This window comes from Pristiophorus japonicus, chromosome 4 (genome assembly GCF_044704955.1).
Source record: "Pristiophorus japonicus isolate sPriJap1 chromosome 4, sPriJap1.hap1, whole genome shotgun sequence".
NCBI classification, from domain to species: domain Eukaryota; kingdom Metazoa; phylum Chordata; class Chondrichthyes; family Pristiophoridae; genus Pristiophorus; species Pristiophorus japonicus.
Window position 1 is genome coordinate 155,466,111 of NC_091980.1, and position 15,497 is coordinate 155,481,607.

The window sequence follows — 15,497 nt, forward strand, 5'->3', positions numbered from 1 at the left end:
CCAGGTCCAATGTTCGAGCCCGGTAAGATATTGTGTGAGGGTCGGGGGCGGGCGTAGAACCGAGGCTAAGCCTGATCCCAACATCTACACAAGCCCTTTCAGTAGGCATCTGATCATTCCAACATTTGACCCTCTGCCAATCACCCCACTCTCCCTGTTCCCCCCCTCCCTGATCGCCCTCTTTCCATCAGCTTGTAATCATGGCCGCAGTTCCCTTCAATTCCTTATGCACACCAGTCAGGTTCTTGTTCAGTTGCTCGAGCTGTTCGGTCAGGACTTTAAGATGTTCTGGTTGTGTTTGGAGATTGATCCACTCAAGCTGTTGGGAGACATTCAAGTTCACCTTCTCCAGTCTTAGCAGCTTCCAAATGACAACATCTTTCTGGCACAGTGCATGGACCTGTTGATTGCAAATAACCTCTTGTAAACTTGTTGCTCATTAAGGTGAAGGATGGCAGTGCTTTCCATTTCGAGCACTTCGTGAGCTTCAAACACTCCCAGGGCAGATACAGCACGGGGTTAGAGGCAGAGTAAAGCTCCCTCTACACTGTCCCATCAACCACTCCCAGGGCAGGTATAGCACGGGTTAGATACGGAGTAAAGCTCCCTCTACACTGTCCCATCAAACACTCCCAGGGCAGGTACAGCATGGATTAGATACGGAGTAAAGCTCCCTCTGCACTGTCCCATCAAATATTCACAGGGCAGGTACAGCACGGGTTAGATACGGAGTAAAGCTCCCTCTACACTGTCCCATCAAACACTCCCAGGGCAGGTACAGCACGGGCTAGATCATTATCATAGGCAGTCCCTCGGAATCGAGGAAGACTTGCTTCCACTTTTAGCATGAGTTCTTAGGTGGCTGTAAAGTCCAATACGAGAACCACAGTCTCTGTCACAGGTCGGATAGATAGTTGTTGAGGGAAAGGGTGGACAAGGGAGCCTGGTTTGCCGCACGCTCCCTCCGCTGCCTGCGCTTGATTTCTGCATGCTCTCAGCGACGATACTCGAGGAGCTCAGCGCCCTCCCGAATGCACTTCCTCCACTTAGGGCGGTCTATGGCCAAGGACTCCTAGGTGTCAGTGGGGATGTTGCACTTTATCAAGGAGGCTTTGAGGATGTCCTTGTAACGTTACCTCTGCCTACCTTTGGCTCGTTTGCCATGGACGAGTTCCGAGTAGAGCGCTTGCTTTGGGAGTCTCGTGTCTGGCATGTGAACTATGTAGCCTGCCCAGCAGAGCTGATCAAGTGTGGACAGTGCTTCAATGCAGGGGATGTTGGCCTGGTCGAGGATGTGAATGTTGGTGCGTCTGTCCTCCCAGGGGATTTGTAGGATCTTGCGGAGACATCGCTGGCGGTATTTCTCCAGCGACTTGAGGTGTCTACTGTACATGGTCCACGTCTCTGAGCCATACAGAAGGGCGGGTATTACTACGGCCTTGTAGACCATGAGCTTGGTGACAGTTTTGAGGGACTGATCTTCAAACACTCTTTTCCTCAGGCGGCCGAAGGCTGCACTGGCGCACTGGAGGCGGTGTTGGATCTCATCATCAATGCCTGCTCTTGTTGATAGGAGGCTCCCGAGATAGGGGAAGTGGTCCACGTTGTCCAGGGCCACGCCGTGGATCTTGATGTTTCGGGGGTGGTGGGGGCGGGGGCAGTGCTGTGCGGCGAGGACAGGCTGATGTAGGACCTTTGTCTTACTAATGTTTCGCGTTAATAACACGGGTTAGATACAGCGTAAAGCTCCCTCTACACTGTCCATCAAACACTCCCGGGGCAGGTACAGCACGGGTTAGATACAGAGTAAAGCTCCCTCTACGCTGTCCCATCAAACACTCCCAGGGCATGTACAGCACGGGGTTAGATACAGAGGAAAGCTATAAACTTGTTGCTCATTAAGGTGTTCTGGTTGTGTCCGTAGATTGTCCCATCAAACACTCCTAGGACAGGTACAGCACATAAAAACATAAGAAATAGGAGCAGGAGTTAAGCCATTTGTCCCTCGAGCCTGCTCCACCATTCAATAAGATCATAGTTGATCAGATCATGGAATCAGCTCCGTTTTCCTGCCCGCTCCCCATAACCCTTTATTCCCTTATTGCTCAAAAATCTTTCTATCTCTGCCTTAAATATATTCAATGACCCAGCCTCCAAACCTCTCTGGGGCAGAGAATTCCTCAGATTTACAACCCTCTGAGAGAAGAAATTCCTCCTCATCTCAGTTTTAAATGGGTGGCCCCTTATTCTCAGCACGGGTTAGATACAGAGTAAAGCTCCTTCTACACGGTCAGTTGTGAGTCAGAAGTTGATGAGTTCAAGCCCCACTGCACAGAAGTGAGCACATAATCCAGGCTGACACTTCAGTGTAGTACTGAGGGAATGCTGCACTGTCAAAGGTGCCGTCTTTCAGATGGGACGTTAAACCTTTCAGGTGGACATAAAAGATCCCATGGCACTATTCAAATAAGAGCAGGGGAAATCTCCTGGTGTTCTGGTCAATATTTATCCCTCAGCCAACATCACAGCATGGAGCTTGCAGATAGAGCTGAGTGAATTGGAGTGGAGCACAAGCAGAGTCGAAGAATTTAGTGATAGAAGGAATTCGGTAGAGAGGAGGAAGGCAGTTCCTCAACTCCAACTCAAAAGGATCTAGATATCTAATATTTATGTCCTTTGTGTTTAGTATCTCAGTGGTTCATGTTAAACTTAAGTAAATAATTTTGTTTCTTTGCTCTCTAAGCTAAATAAGTTAAACGAAGTTTAGCCAGTCTAATAAATAGAGGCATGGCATGCATGTCCGGACCGTTGAATGCCCATCCTGTGCCATGTGCAAAGTCCAGGTTGCTTCTCGTGTCCTGGGTAACCACAGCTACAGGAAGTGTCAGCAGCTGGAGGAGCTCGGGCTCCGGGTTTCAGAGTGTGTGTGGAAGCAGAAGACGTGGGTATGGTTCTTCATGAATAGTTTGTGTCTGTCTTCACAAAAGAGGGGGATGATGCAGACATTTTAGTGAAGGAGGAGGAGGGTGAAATATTAGATGACATAAAGATATTGAGAGAGGAAATAGTAAGGGTTTTAGCATCTTTGAAAGAAGCTAAATCGCCAGGCCCGGATGAAATATATCCCAGGCTGTTAAGGGAAGCAAGGGAAGACATAGCAGAGGCTCTGGCCATCATTTTCCAATTCTCTAGATGCTGCCTGACCTGCTGAGTATTTCCAGCATTCTCTGTTTTTATTTTCCAATCCTCTCTGGCTATAGGTGTGGTATTGGGAGGACTGCTAACGTTATACCGTTGTTTAAAAAGGAAGAAAGGGATAGACCGAGTAATTACAGGTCAGCCTAACATCAGTGGTGGGCAAATTATTGGAAAAAATTCTGAGGGACAATATTAATTGTCACTTAGAAAAGCATGGATTAATCAAGGATGGTCAGCATGGATTTGTTAAGGTTTGGTCATGTCTGACTAACTTGGTTTAATTTTTTGAGGAGGTAACATGGAGGGTCGATGAGGGTAGTGCGTTTGATGCCATTTACATGGATTTTAGCAAGGCTTTTGATAAGGTCCCACATGGCAGACTGGTCGGAAAAGTAAAACCCCATGGAACCCAAGGCAAGTGGCAAGTTGGATCCAAAATTGGGTCAGTGGCAGTAAGCAAAGGGTAATGGTCGATGGATATTTTTGTGACTGGAAGGCTGTTACCAGTGGGGTTCCGCAGGGCTCAATACTGGGTCCCTTGCGTTTTGTGGTATATATCAATGATTTAGATGTCAATGTTGGGGACATGATTAAGAAATTTGCAGATTATACAAAAATTGGTTGTGTGGTTGATAATGAAGAAAAAAGCTGTAGACTGTAGGAAGATATCAATGGACTGGTCAGGTGGGCAGAACAGTGGCAAATGGAATTCAATCCTGAGAAGTGGTCAGGAGTCTGAGAGTCTGGGGGAGATAGGACCTGTACAAACCGGACGGGTTGCACTTCAACAACGGCGGGACTAATATCTTCGCGGAGAGTTTAAACTAGCTTGGCAGGGGGATGGGAACCTGAGAACAAATTCAATAGGGAAGGAAGTAAAGCTGAAATTAGAAAGCAAGAATGTAGAAAGTGAATCTGTAAGACAGAGGAAACAAGGGTTATAGTAAGTAGTAATCAAGGAGGTTTTCCTGTGTTAAATGGTATATAGGAGTATAGCGAATAAGGCAGATGAGAACACAGGTAGACACTTGGGAGTATGACATTATAGCCATTAGAGACATGGCTGAAAGAGGGGCAGGTTTGGCAGATCAATATTCCTGGCTACAGGATTTTTAGACAAGACGGGGTGGGGAGGGGGGTCGTGGTATTAATTAAAGAAACTATTACAGCTGTGAGGAGGGATGATATGTTGGAGGGATCATCAAATGAGGCCATATGGGTTGAATTGAAAAATTAAAAAGGGCCGATCACACTGCTGGGTGTTTATTATAGACCCCCAAACAGTGGGAGGGAAATAGAGGAGTAAATATGTCGGCAAATTGCTGTGAAGTCCAAAAACCATAGGGTAGTAATAGTTGGGGATTTCAACAATCCTAATATTGATTGGGACAAATATAGTGTGATGGGTATAGAGGGTGCAGAATTCTTAAAATGCATTCAAGAGAACTTTTTTAGTCAGTATGTAGCAAGCCCAACACGGAAGGGGGCGGTCTTGGATTTAGTTTTGGGAAATGAAGCTGGGCAGGTGGAAGGGGTATTAGTGGGAGAGCACTTGGGTACCAGTGACCGTAATTCAGTCAGATTCAAGGTAGTTATGGATAAGGAAAAAGATAGACCAGGAATAAAAGTCCCAAATTGGAGAAAAGCTAACTTTGCTAGGTTGACAAGTGAATTGGCCATAGTGGACTGGAAACAGCTACTTGTGGGTAAATCAGTGTCGGAACAGTGGGAGGCATTCAAGGAGGAGATCCGGAAGGCTCAGGCCAAACATGTGCCCTTAAAGAAAAAGGGTGGGAATAACAATTCTAGAGCCCTCTGGATGTCTAGGGACTTACAGGGGAGGATAAAGAAAAAAAGGGAAGCTTATGTCATATACCGACGGCTAAATACTGTAGAATCTTTAGAGGAATATAGAAAGTTCAGAGGTAAAATTAAAAAGGATATTAGGAATTCTAAGAGAGCATGAAAAATTCTTGGCAAGTAAAATTAAGGAAAACCCTAAGATGTTCTATAAATCTATTAAGATCAAGAGGATAACTAAAGAAAGGGTAGGGCCTATTAGAGACCATGAAGGTAATCTGTGTGTGGAGGCAGAAGATATTGGTAGGGTTCTTAATGAATACTTTGCATCTGTTTTCACAAAGGAAAGAGGCACTGCAGACACTGCTATCGAGGAGGAGTGTGATATTCTGGATAAAATAAACATAGTGAGAGAGGAGGAATTAAAGGTTTTAGTGGCTTTGAAAGTAGATAAGTCCCCGGGCCCAGATGAAATGCATCCCAGGCTGTTGAGCAAAGCAAAAGAGGAAATAGCAGAGGCCTTGACCATCATTTTCCAGTCCTCTTTGGATTCAGGTATGGTGCCAGAGGACTGGAGGACTGCTAATGTAGTACCCTTGTTTAAGAAGGGAGAAAGGGATAAACTGGGTAATTACAGGCTTGTCAACCTAACCTCAGTGGTGGGAAAATTATTGGAAAAAATTTTGAAGGACAGGATAAATCTACATTTAGAAAGGCAGGGATTAATTAGGGACAGTCAGCACGGATTTGTTAGGGGAAGATCGTGTTTGACTAACCTGAATGAATTTTTCGAGGAGGTAACCAGGAGGGTCAATGAGGGTAGTGTGTACGATGTAGTGTATATGGACTTTAGCAAAGCTTTTAATAAGATCCCACATGAGCTCATGGCATCTAGGGCAAAGTGGCAAGTTAGATCCAAAATTGGCTTAGAGGTAGGAAGCAAAGGGTAATGGTTGATGGATATTTTTGTGACTGGAAGGATATTTCCAGTGAGGTTCCACAGGGCTCAGTACTGGGTCCCTTGCTTTTTGTGGTATACATCAATGATCTAGATTTGAATATAGGGAGTATGATTAAGAAGTTTGCAGATGACAGTAAAATTGGCTGCGTGGTTAATAATGAAGAGGAAAGGCATGGACTGCAGGAGGATATCAATCTACTGGTCAGATGGGCAGAACAGTGGCAAATGGAATTTAATTCGGAGAAGTGTGAGGTAATGCACTCGGGGAGGGCTAATAAGGAAAGGGTATACACATTCAACGGTAGACCACTTAGAAGTCTGGGAGGAGCTCCTCGGCCACAGGGTGAAGACGGTTGAGGAGGACTCTAGCGATGACTTTCCCAGTGGCTGATAGCAGGGAGATTCCTCTGTAGTTGCCGCAGTCGGACTTGACCCCTTTTTTAAAGATGGTCACGATCACAGCATCTCTAAGATCTCCCGGCATGCTCTCCTCTCTCCAGATGAGAGAGATGAGGTTGTGTATTTGCACCAGTAGTGCCTCTCCGCCATACTTCAGTGCCTTAGCACGGATTTCATCCGCTCCCGTAGCCTTGTTGTTTTTTAGCTGTCTTATGGCTTTTTCTACCTCGTGCAGGGCTGGGGTTTCACTGAGGTGGTGGCGGGTAGCATGCTGCGGAATGGAGTCAAGAACACTCGAGTCAAAGGCAGGGTCTCAGTTGAGGAGATCTTCCCAGAGTCGCAGTGCGGATTTCGTCCCCTCCGGGGTACAACGGACATAATTTTTGCAGCGCGACAGCTGCAGGGAACAGCACCAGCCCTTATACATGGCCTTCTTCGACCTTACAAAGGCCTTTGACACCGTCAACAGTGAGGGTCTATGGAGCATCCTCCTCCGTTTCGGATGCCCCCAAAAGTACGTCACCACACTCCGCCTGCTCCACGATGACATGCAGGCCGTGATCCTTACCAACGGATCCATCACAGACCCAATTCATGTCCGTACCGGGGTCAAGCAGGGCTGTGTCATCACCCCAACCCTCCTCAATCTTCCTCGCTGCCATGCTCCACCTCACAGTTGATAAGCTCCCCGCTGGAGTGGAACTAAACTACAGAACCAGTGAGAAGCTGTTCAACCTTCACCTTCTCCAGGCCAGGTCCAAGACCACACCAACCTGTGTCGTCGAGCTACAGTACGCGGACAACGCCTGCGTCTGTGCACACACAGGCTGAACTCCATGACATAGTCGACGTATTTACCGAGGCATATGAAAGCATAGGCCTTATGCTAAACATTAGTAAGACAAAGGTCCTACACCAGCCTGTCCTCGCCGCACAGCACTGCCTCCCCAAACATCAAGATCCACGGCGTGGCCCTGAACAACGTGGACCACTTCCCCGATCTCGGGAGCCTCCTATCAACAAGAGCAGGCATTGATGACGAGATCCAACACCGCCTCCAACGCGCCATGCAGCCTTCGGCCGCCTGAGGAAAAGAGTGTTTGAAGATCAGTCCCTCAAAACTGTCACCAAGATCATGGTCTACAGGGCCGTAGTAATACCCGCCCTTCTGTATGGCTCAGAGACATGGACCATGTACAGTAGACACCTCAAGTCGCTGGAGAAATACCACCAGCGATGTCTCCGCAAGATCCTGCAAATCCCCTGGGAGAACAGACGCACAAACATTAGCGTCCTCATCCAGGCCAACATTCTCAGCATTGAAGCACTGACCACACCTGATCAGCTCCACTGGGCAGGCCACATAGTTCGCATGCCAGACACGAGACTCCCAAAGCAAGCGCTCTACTCGGAACTCGTCCATGGCAAACGAGCCAAAGGCGGGCAGAGGAAACATTACAAGGACACCCTCAAAGCCTCCCTGATAAAGTGCGACATCCCCACTGACACCTAGGAGTCCTTGGCCATAGTCCAAGTGGAGGAAGTGCATTTGGGAGGGCGCTGAGCTCCTCGAGTATCGTCGCCAAGAGCATGCAGAAATCAAACGCAGGCAGTGGAAGGAGCGTGCGGCAAACCAGGCTCCCTGCCCACCCTTTCCCTTAACGACTATCTGTCCGACCTGTGACAGAGACTGATTCTCGTATTGGACGGTACAGCCACCTAAGAACTCATGCTAAAAGTGGAAGCAAGTCTTACTCGATCCCGAGGGCCTGCCTACGACTTAGAAGTGCAGATGAACAAAGAGACTTTGGAGTGCTTGTCCAAAGATCCCTGAAAGTAGCAGGCCAGGTGAATAAGGTGGTTAAGAAGGCATATGGAATGCTTGCCTTTATTGGCTGAGGCATAGAATACAAGAGCAGGGAGGTTATGCTTAAATTGTATAATACAGTGGTTAGGCCACAGCTGGAGTACTGTGTGCAGTTCTGGTCGCTGTATTATAGGAAGGACATGATTACACTGGAGAGGGTGCAGAGAAGATTTACAAGGATGCTGCCTGGAATGGAGAATCTTAGCTATGAGGACAGATTGGATAGGCTGGGTTTGTTTTCCTTGGAGCGGAGGAGGCTGAGAGGAGACCTCATTGAGGTGTATAAAACTTTGAGGGGCCTGGATATAGTCGATAGCAGGGGCTTATTTCCCTTGGTGGAGGGGTCAGTTATGAGGGGGCATAGGTTTAAGGTGGTAGATGGAAGGTTTAGAGGGGATTTGAGGGAAAGCTTCTTCACGCAGAGGGTTGTGGGGGTCTGGAACTCTCTGCCTGGAAAGGTGGTAGAGGCAGAAACCCTCAACACATTTAAAAGGTGCTTGGATGGGCACTTGAAGTGGCGTAACCTGCAGGGTTAAAGACCTGGAGCTGGTAAGTGGGATTAGACTGGATGACCTTTTGTTGGCTGGTGCAGATATGATGGTAAGTACTTCAGGGAATCTAATACGACCAGGGTGATCTTCTGGACTAGTTTTGATCGCTTGGATGGGTCGGGAGGAATTTTCCCAGATTTTTTTTCCCCCAATTGGCCTGGGGATTTTATCCTTTTTTGCCTCTCCCAGGAGATGCATGGCTCCGGTTAGGGTGGAGTGAAAAATGTTGTGATACATGGGGTATCGCAGTTGTATGAGGCGGACTGGTTGGGCTGGGTGCTCTTTACCTGTCTGCCATTGTTCGTTGTTCATAGGTTTATATGTAACCTTTCAGGGCTGCTGACCGAGGGCTGTGCGGCTCTTTGTCGGCCGGCGCAGATATGACGGGCCGAAATGGCCGCCTCCTCCGCTGTAAATTTCTATATTTCTAAGTGTGAGGTAATGCATTTGGGGAAGGCTAGCAAGGCTAGGGAATAAACATTAAATGGTAGGACACTGAGAAGTGTAGAGGAACAGAGGGACCTTGGAGTGTATGTCCCCGAAGGTAGCAGACCAGGTAGATAAGGTGCTTAAGAAGACATATGGAATACTTACCTTTATTAGCCGAGGCATAGAATACAAGAGCAGGGAGGTTATGCTTGAACTCTTTAAAACACTAGTTAGGCCACAGCTAGAGTATTGCGTGCAGTTCTGGTCATATTACAGGAAAGATGTGATTGCATGAGAGAGGGTACAGAGGAGATTTATGAGAATATTTTCAGGAGTGGTGAATTTTAGCTATGAGGAAAGATTGGATAGGCTGGGTTTGTTTTCTTTGCACACTCTGAAAGCCCGAGGCAGTAGCGGCACTAAAGTAAACATACAACTGAGCAGAGAATGTGAAAGCAGCCACAAGAATGTTGCTGAACTAGTTAACCAGCCAGTTGCCTGGTATAAATGGATTACATAGGATATACGGCACAGAATCAGGCCATTCGGCCCAACCAGTCCATGCCGGCATTTATGCCCCACTCGAGCCTCCCCCCGTCTTTCCTCATCTAAATCTATCCGTATAACCCTCTATTCCCTTCTCCTTCATATGCTTGTCCAGCCTCCCCTTATATGCATTTATACTATTCGCTTCAACCATTCCCTGTGGCAGCGAGTTCCACATTCTCACCACTCTCTGGATAAAGTAGTTTCTTCTGAATTCCCTTTTGGATTTAAGAACGTAAGAAATATGAGCAGGAGTAGGCCATTTGGCTCCTCGAGCCTGCTCCGCCATTCAATAAGATCATTGCTAATCTGATCTTGGCCTTAACTCCACCTCCCTGCCCGCTCCCTTATCTTTCAAAAATCTGTCTATCTCCACCTTAAATATATTCAATGTCCCAGCCTCCTCAGCTCTCTGGGGCAGAGAATTCCACAGATTCATGACCCTCTGAGAGAAGAAATTCCTCCTCATCTCTGTTTTAAATGGGCAACCCCTTATTCTGAAACTATGCCCCCTAGTTCTAGATTCCACCACGAGGGGAAACATCCTCTCTGCATCTACCCTGTCAAGCCGCCTCAGAATCTTATATGTTTCAATAAGATCACCTCTCATTCTTCTAAACTCCAATGAATTTAGGCCCAACCTGCTCAACCTTTCTTCACATGACAACTCCTTCATCTCAGGAATCAACCTCGAGAACCATCTCTGAACTGCCTCCAATGCAAGTATATCCCTCCTTAAATAAGGAGAACAAAACTGCACGCAGTACTCCAGGTGTGGTTTTACCAGCCCTGTACGGCTGTAGCAGGACTTCCCTATTTTTATACTCTAGCCCCCTTGCAATAACGGCCAACATTCTATTTGCCTTCCTAATTACTTGCTGTACCTGCATGCTAACTTGTTGTGTTTCATGTACAAGGACCCCTCTATACCATAGCATTTTGTAATGTCTCCCCATTTAAATCATAATTTGCTTTTTTATTTTTCCTACCAAAGTGGATAACCTCACACTTTCCCACATTATACTCCATCTGCCAAATTTTTGCCCACTCACTGAGCCTGTCTATCCCTTTGTAGATGTTTTGCGTCCTCCTCATAACTTGCTTTCCCACCCATCTTTGTATCATCAGCAAATTTGGCTACATTACACTCGGTCCCTTCATCCAAGTCATTAATATAAATTGTAAATATTTGAGGCCCCAGCACCGATCCTGCGATACCCCATTAATTATTGTTTGCCAACCTGAAAATGACATATTTATCCCGACTCTCTGCTTTCTGTTAGTTAGCCAATCCTCTATCCAACCCCGTGAGCTTTTATCTTGTGCAGTAATCTTTTATGTGGCACCTTATCGAATGCTTTCTGGAAATCCAAATACACCACATCCACTGGTTCCCCCTTTATCCACCCTGCTCGTTACATCCTCAAAGAACTCCAGCAAATTTGTCAAACATGATTTCCCTTTCATAAAACCATGCTGACTCTGCTTGACTGCATTATGATTTCTAAATGTCCTGCTACTACTTCCTTAATGATGGACTCCAGCATTTTCCCAATGACTATAGTCTATAGTTTCTTGCTTTCTGTCTCCCTCCTTTCTTAAACAGGGACGTTACATTTTCTGTCTTCCAGTCCACTGGGACCTCTCCAGAATCCAGGGAATTTTGGTAGATTACAACCACTATCTCTGCATCCACTTCTTTTAAGACGCTAAGGTGCAGGCCATCAGGTCCAGGGGACTTGTCCACCTTTAGTCCCATTAGTTTGTCTATTACTTTTTCTCCAGTGATAGTGATTGTTTTAAGTCCCCCCCCCCCACCACCAATTATCAATTATTGGGATGTTTTTAGTGTCTTCTACCGTTAAGACTGATACAAAATATTTGTTCAAAGTCTGCCATTTCCCTGTTTCCCATTATTAATTCCTCAGTCTCAGCCTCGAAGGGACCAACATTTACTTTAGCTACTTGCTTCCTTTTTATATACCTGCAGAAGCTCTTACTGTCTGTTTTTATATTTCTTGCTAGTTTACTCTCATAATCTATCTTCTATATCATTTTTTTAGTCGTCCTTTGCTGATTTCTAAAAATTTCCCAATCCTCTGGCCTCCCACTGTTCTTTGCAACATTGTATGTCTTTGTTTTCAATTGGATACCATGCATAACTTCCTTAGTTAGCCAGGGATGGTTCATCCTTCTCTTAGAGTCTTTCTTTCTCACTGGAATATATCCTTGCTGAGAGTTATGAAATATCTCCTTAAATGTTTGCCACTGCTTTTCTAAGAGGGAGGGTGAACAGCCAGTTGTCGTGGTGCACATTGGTACCAACGATATAGGTTAAAAAAAAGGGATGAGGTCCTATGAGACGAATTTAAGGAGCTAGGAGCTAAATTAAAATGTAGGACCTCAAAAGTAGTAATCTCGGGATTGCTACCAGTGCCACGTGCTAGTCAGAGTAGGAATCACAGGATAGCTCAGGTGAATACATGGCTTGAGCAGTGGTGCAACAGGGAGGGATTCAAATTCCTGGGGCATTGGAACCGGTTCTGGGGGAGGTGGGACCAGTACAAACTGGACGGTCTGCACCTGGACAGAACTGGAACCAATGTCCTAGGGGGAGTGTTTGCTAGTGCTGTTGGGGAGGAGTTAAACTAATATGGCAGGGGGATAGGAACCAATGCAGAGAGATAGAGGGAAACAAAATGGAGACAGAAGCAAAAGACAGAAAGGAGATGAGTAAAAGTGGAGGGCAGAGAAACCCAAGGCAAAAAACAAAAAGGGCCACTGTACAGCAAAATTCTAAAGGGTCAAAGTGTAATAAAAAGGCAAGCATGAAAGCTCGGTGCCTCAATGCGAGGAGTATTCGGAACCCAGGAGAGGGCTCTGAGCTAGTTAGAGTGGGTGAGAGTTCAGATGAACAGGACCCCAAGAAAGAATGCAAAAGGCAGGAGGCAACAGAGCAGAGTAGCCCTGGGATAAGTGCAAACCACAAGGTGATATGAAGGGACAATATGTATGAATATAAAGGGGCTGTAGGAGGGGTCAAAACTAAAAATCATGGTTTAAAAACTAGTATTAAAACACTCTACCTAAACGCACGCAGCATTCGAAATAAAGTAAATGAGTTGACGGCATAAATCATTACAAATGGGTATGATTTGGTGGCCATTACAGAAACATGATTGCAGGGGGGCCAAGACTGGGAATTAAACATACCGGGGTATCTGACAAGTCGGAAAGATAGACAAGAAGGGAAAGGAGGTGGGGTATCTCTGTTAATAAAGGATGATATCAGGGCAGTTGTGAGAGACGATATTGGCTCTAATGAACAAAATGTTGAATCATTGTGGGTGGAGATTAGAGATAGTAAGGGGGAAAAGTCACTGGTGGGCGTAGTTTATAGGCCCCCAAATAATAACTTCACGGTGGGGCGGACAATAATCAAGGGAATAATGGAGGCATGTAAAAAAGGAACGGCAGTAATCATGGGGGATTTTAACCTACATATCGATTGGTCAAATCAAATCGCACGGGATAGCCTTGAGGAGGAATTCATAGAATGCATACGGGATTGTTTCTTAGAACAGTATGTTACAGAACCTACAAGGGAGCAAGCTATCTTAGATCTGGTCCTGTGTAATGAGACAGGAATAATAAACGATCTCCGAGTAAAAGATCCTCTCGGAATGAGTGATCACAGTATGGTTGAATTTGTAATACAGATTGAGGGTGAGGAAGTAGTGTCTCAAGCGAGCATACTATGCTTAAACAAAGGGGATGAGAGCAGAGTTGGCAAAAGTAGACTGGAAACACAGACTAAACGGTGGCACAATTGAGGAACAGTGGAGGACTTTTAAGGAGCTCTTTCATAGTGCTCAACAAAAATATATTCCAGTGAAAAAGAAGGGCGGTAAGAGAAGGGATAACCAGCTGTGGATAACCAAGGAAATAAAGGAGAGTATCAAATTAAAAACCAATGCGTATAAGGTGGCCAAGGTTAGTGGGAAATTAGAAGATTGGGAAAATTTTAAATGACAGCAAAGAATGACTAAGAAAGCAATAAAGAAAGGAAAGATAGATTACGAAAGTAAACTTGCGCAAAACATAAAAACAGATAGTAAAAGCTTTTACCGATATATAAAACGGAAAAGAGTGACTAAAGTAAATGTTGGTCCCTTAGAAGATGAGAAGGGGGATTTAATAATGGGAAATGTGGAAATGGCTGAGACCTTAAACAATTATTTTGCTTCGGTCTTCACAGTGGAAGACACAAAAACCATGCCAAAAATTGCTGGTCACGGGAATGTGGGAAGGGAGGACCTTGAGATAATCACTATCACTAGCGGGGTAATGCTGGACAGGCTAATGGGACTCAAAGTAGACAAGTCCCCTGGTCCTGATGAAATGCATCCCAGGGTATTAAAAGAGATGGCGGAAGTTATAGCAGATGCATTCGTTATAATCTACCAAAATTCTCGAGACTCTGGGGAGGTACCAGCGGATTGGAAAGCAGCTAATGTAACGCCTCTGTTTGCCCCCTTTTTTAGATAAAAGGCAGGTAACTATAGGCGGTTAGTTTAACATCTGTAGTGGGGAAAATGCTTGAAGCTATCATTACGAAGAAATAGCGGGATATCTAGATAGGAATAGTGCAATCAAGCAGACGCAACGTGGATTCATGAAGGGGAAATCATGTTTAACTAATTTACTGGAATTCTTTGAGGATATAACGAGCATGGTGGATAGAGGTGTACCGATGGATGTGGTGTATTTAGATTTCCAAAAGGCATTCGATAAGGTGCCACACAAAAGGTTACTGCAGAAGATAAAGGTACGCGGAGTCAGAGGAAATGTATTAGCATGAATAGAGAATTGGCTAACTAACAGAAAGCAGAGAGTCGGGATAAATAGGTCCGTTTTGGGTTGGAAATCGGTGGTTAGTGGTGTACCACAGGGATCGGTGCTGGGACCACAACTGTTTACAATATACATAGGGGACAGAGTGTAGTGTAACAAAATTTGCAGATGACACAAAGATTAGTGGGAAAGCGGGTTGTGTCAAGGACACAGAGAGGCTGCAAAGAGATTTAGATAGGTTAAGCGAATGGCCTAAGGTTTGGCAGATGGAATACAATGTCGGAAAATGTGAGGTCATGCACCTTGGAAAAAAAACAGTAAAAGGGAATATTATTTGAATGGGGAAAAATTACAACATGCTGCGGTGCAGAGGGACCTGGGGGTCCTTGTGCATGAATCCCAAAAAGTTAGTTTGCAGGTGCAGCAGGTAATCAGGAAGGCGAATGGAATGTTGGCCTTCATTGCGAGAGAGATGGAGTACAAAAGCAGGGAGGTCCTGCTGAAACTGTATAGGGTATTGGTAAGACCGCACCTGGAGTACTGCGTGCAGTTTTGGTCACCTTACTTAAGGAAGGATATACTAGCTTTGGAGGGGGTACAGAGACGATTCACTAGGCTGATTCCGGAGATGAGGGGGTTACCTTATGATGATAGATTGAGTAGACTGGGTCTTTACTTGTTGGAGTTCAGAAGGATGAGGGGTGATCTTATAGAAACATTTAAAATAATGAAAGGGATAGACAAGATAGAGGCAGAGAGGTTGTTTCCACTGGTCGGGGAGACTAGAACTAGGGGGCACAGCCTCAAAATACGGGGGAGCCAATTTAAAACCGAGCTGAGAAGGAATTTCTTCTCCCAGAGGGTTGTGAATCTGTGGAATTCTCTGCCCAAG

At 45.7% G+C, this 15,497-nt stretch overlaps 1 protein-coding gene across 3 annotated transcripts in view; it reads right to left on the bottom strand.

The window, feature by feature from the left end:
• heatr4 (HEAT repeat containing 4) overlaps nt 1-15,497 on the bottom strand; it is a 311,409-nt gene that overhangs the window by 5,531 nt on the left and 290,381 nt on the right. For all 3 annotated transcript variants that reach the window (XM_070878686.1, XM_070878685.1, XM_070878687.1), the window contains one exon: nt 235-400. In XM_070878686.1, coding sequence (XP_070734787.1) covers nt 235-400 — 166 coding nt within the window. The remainder of the gene's footprint in view (nt 1-234; nt 401-15,497) is intronic.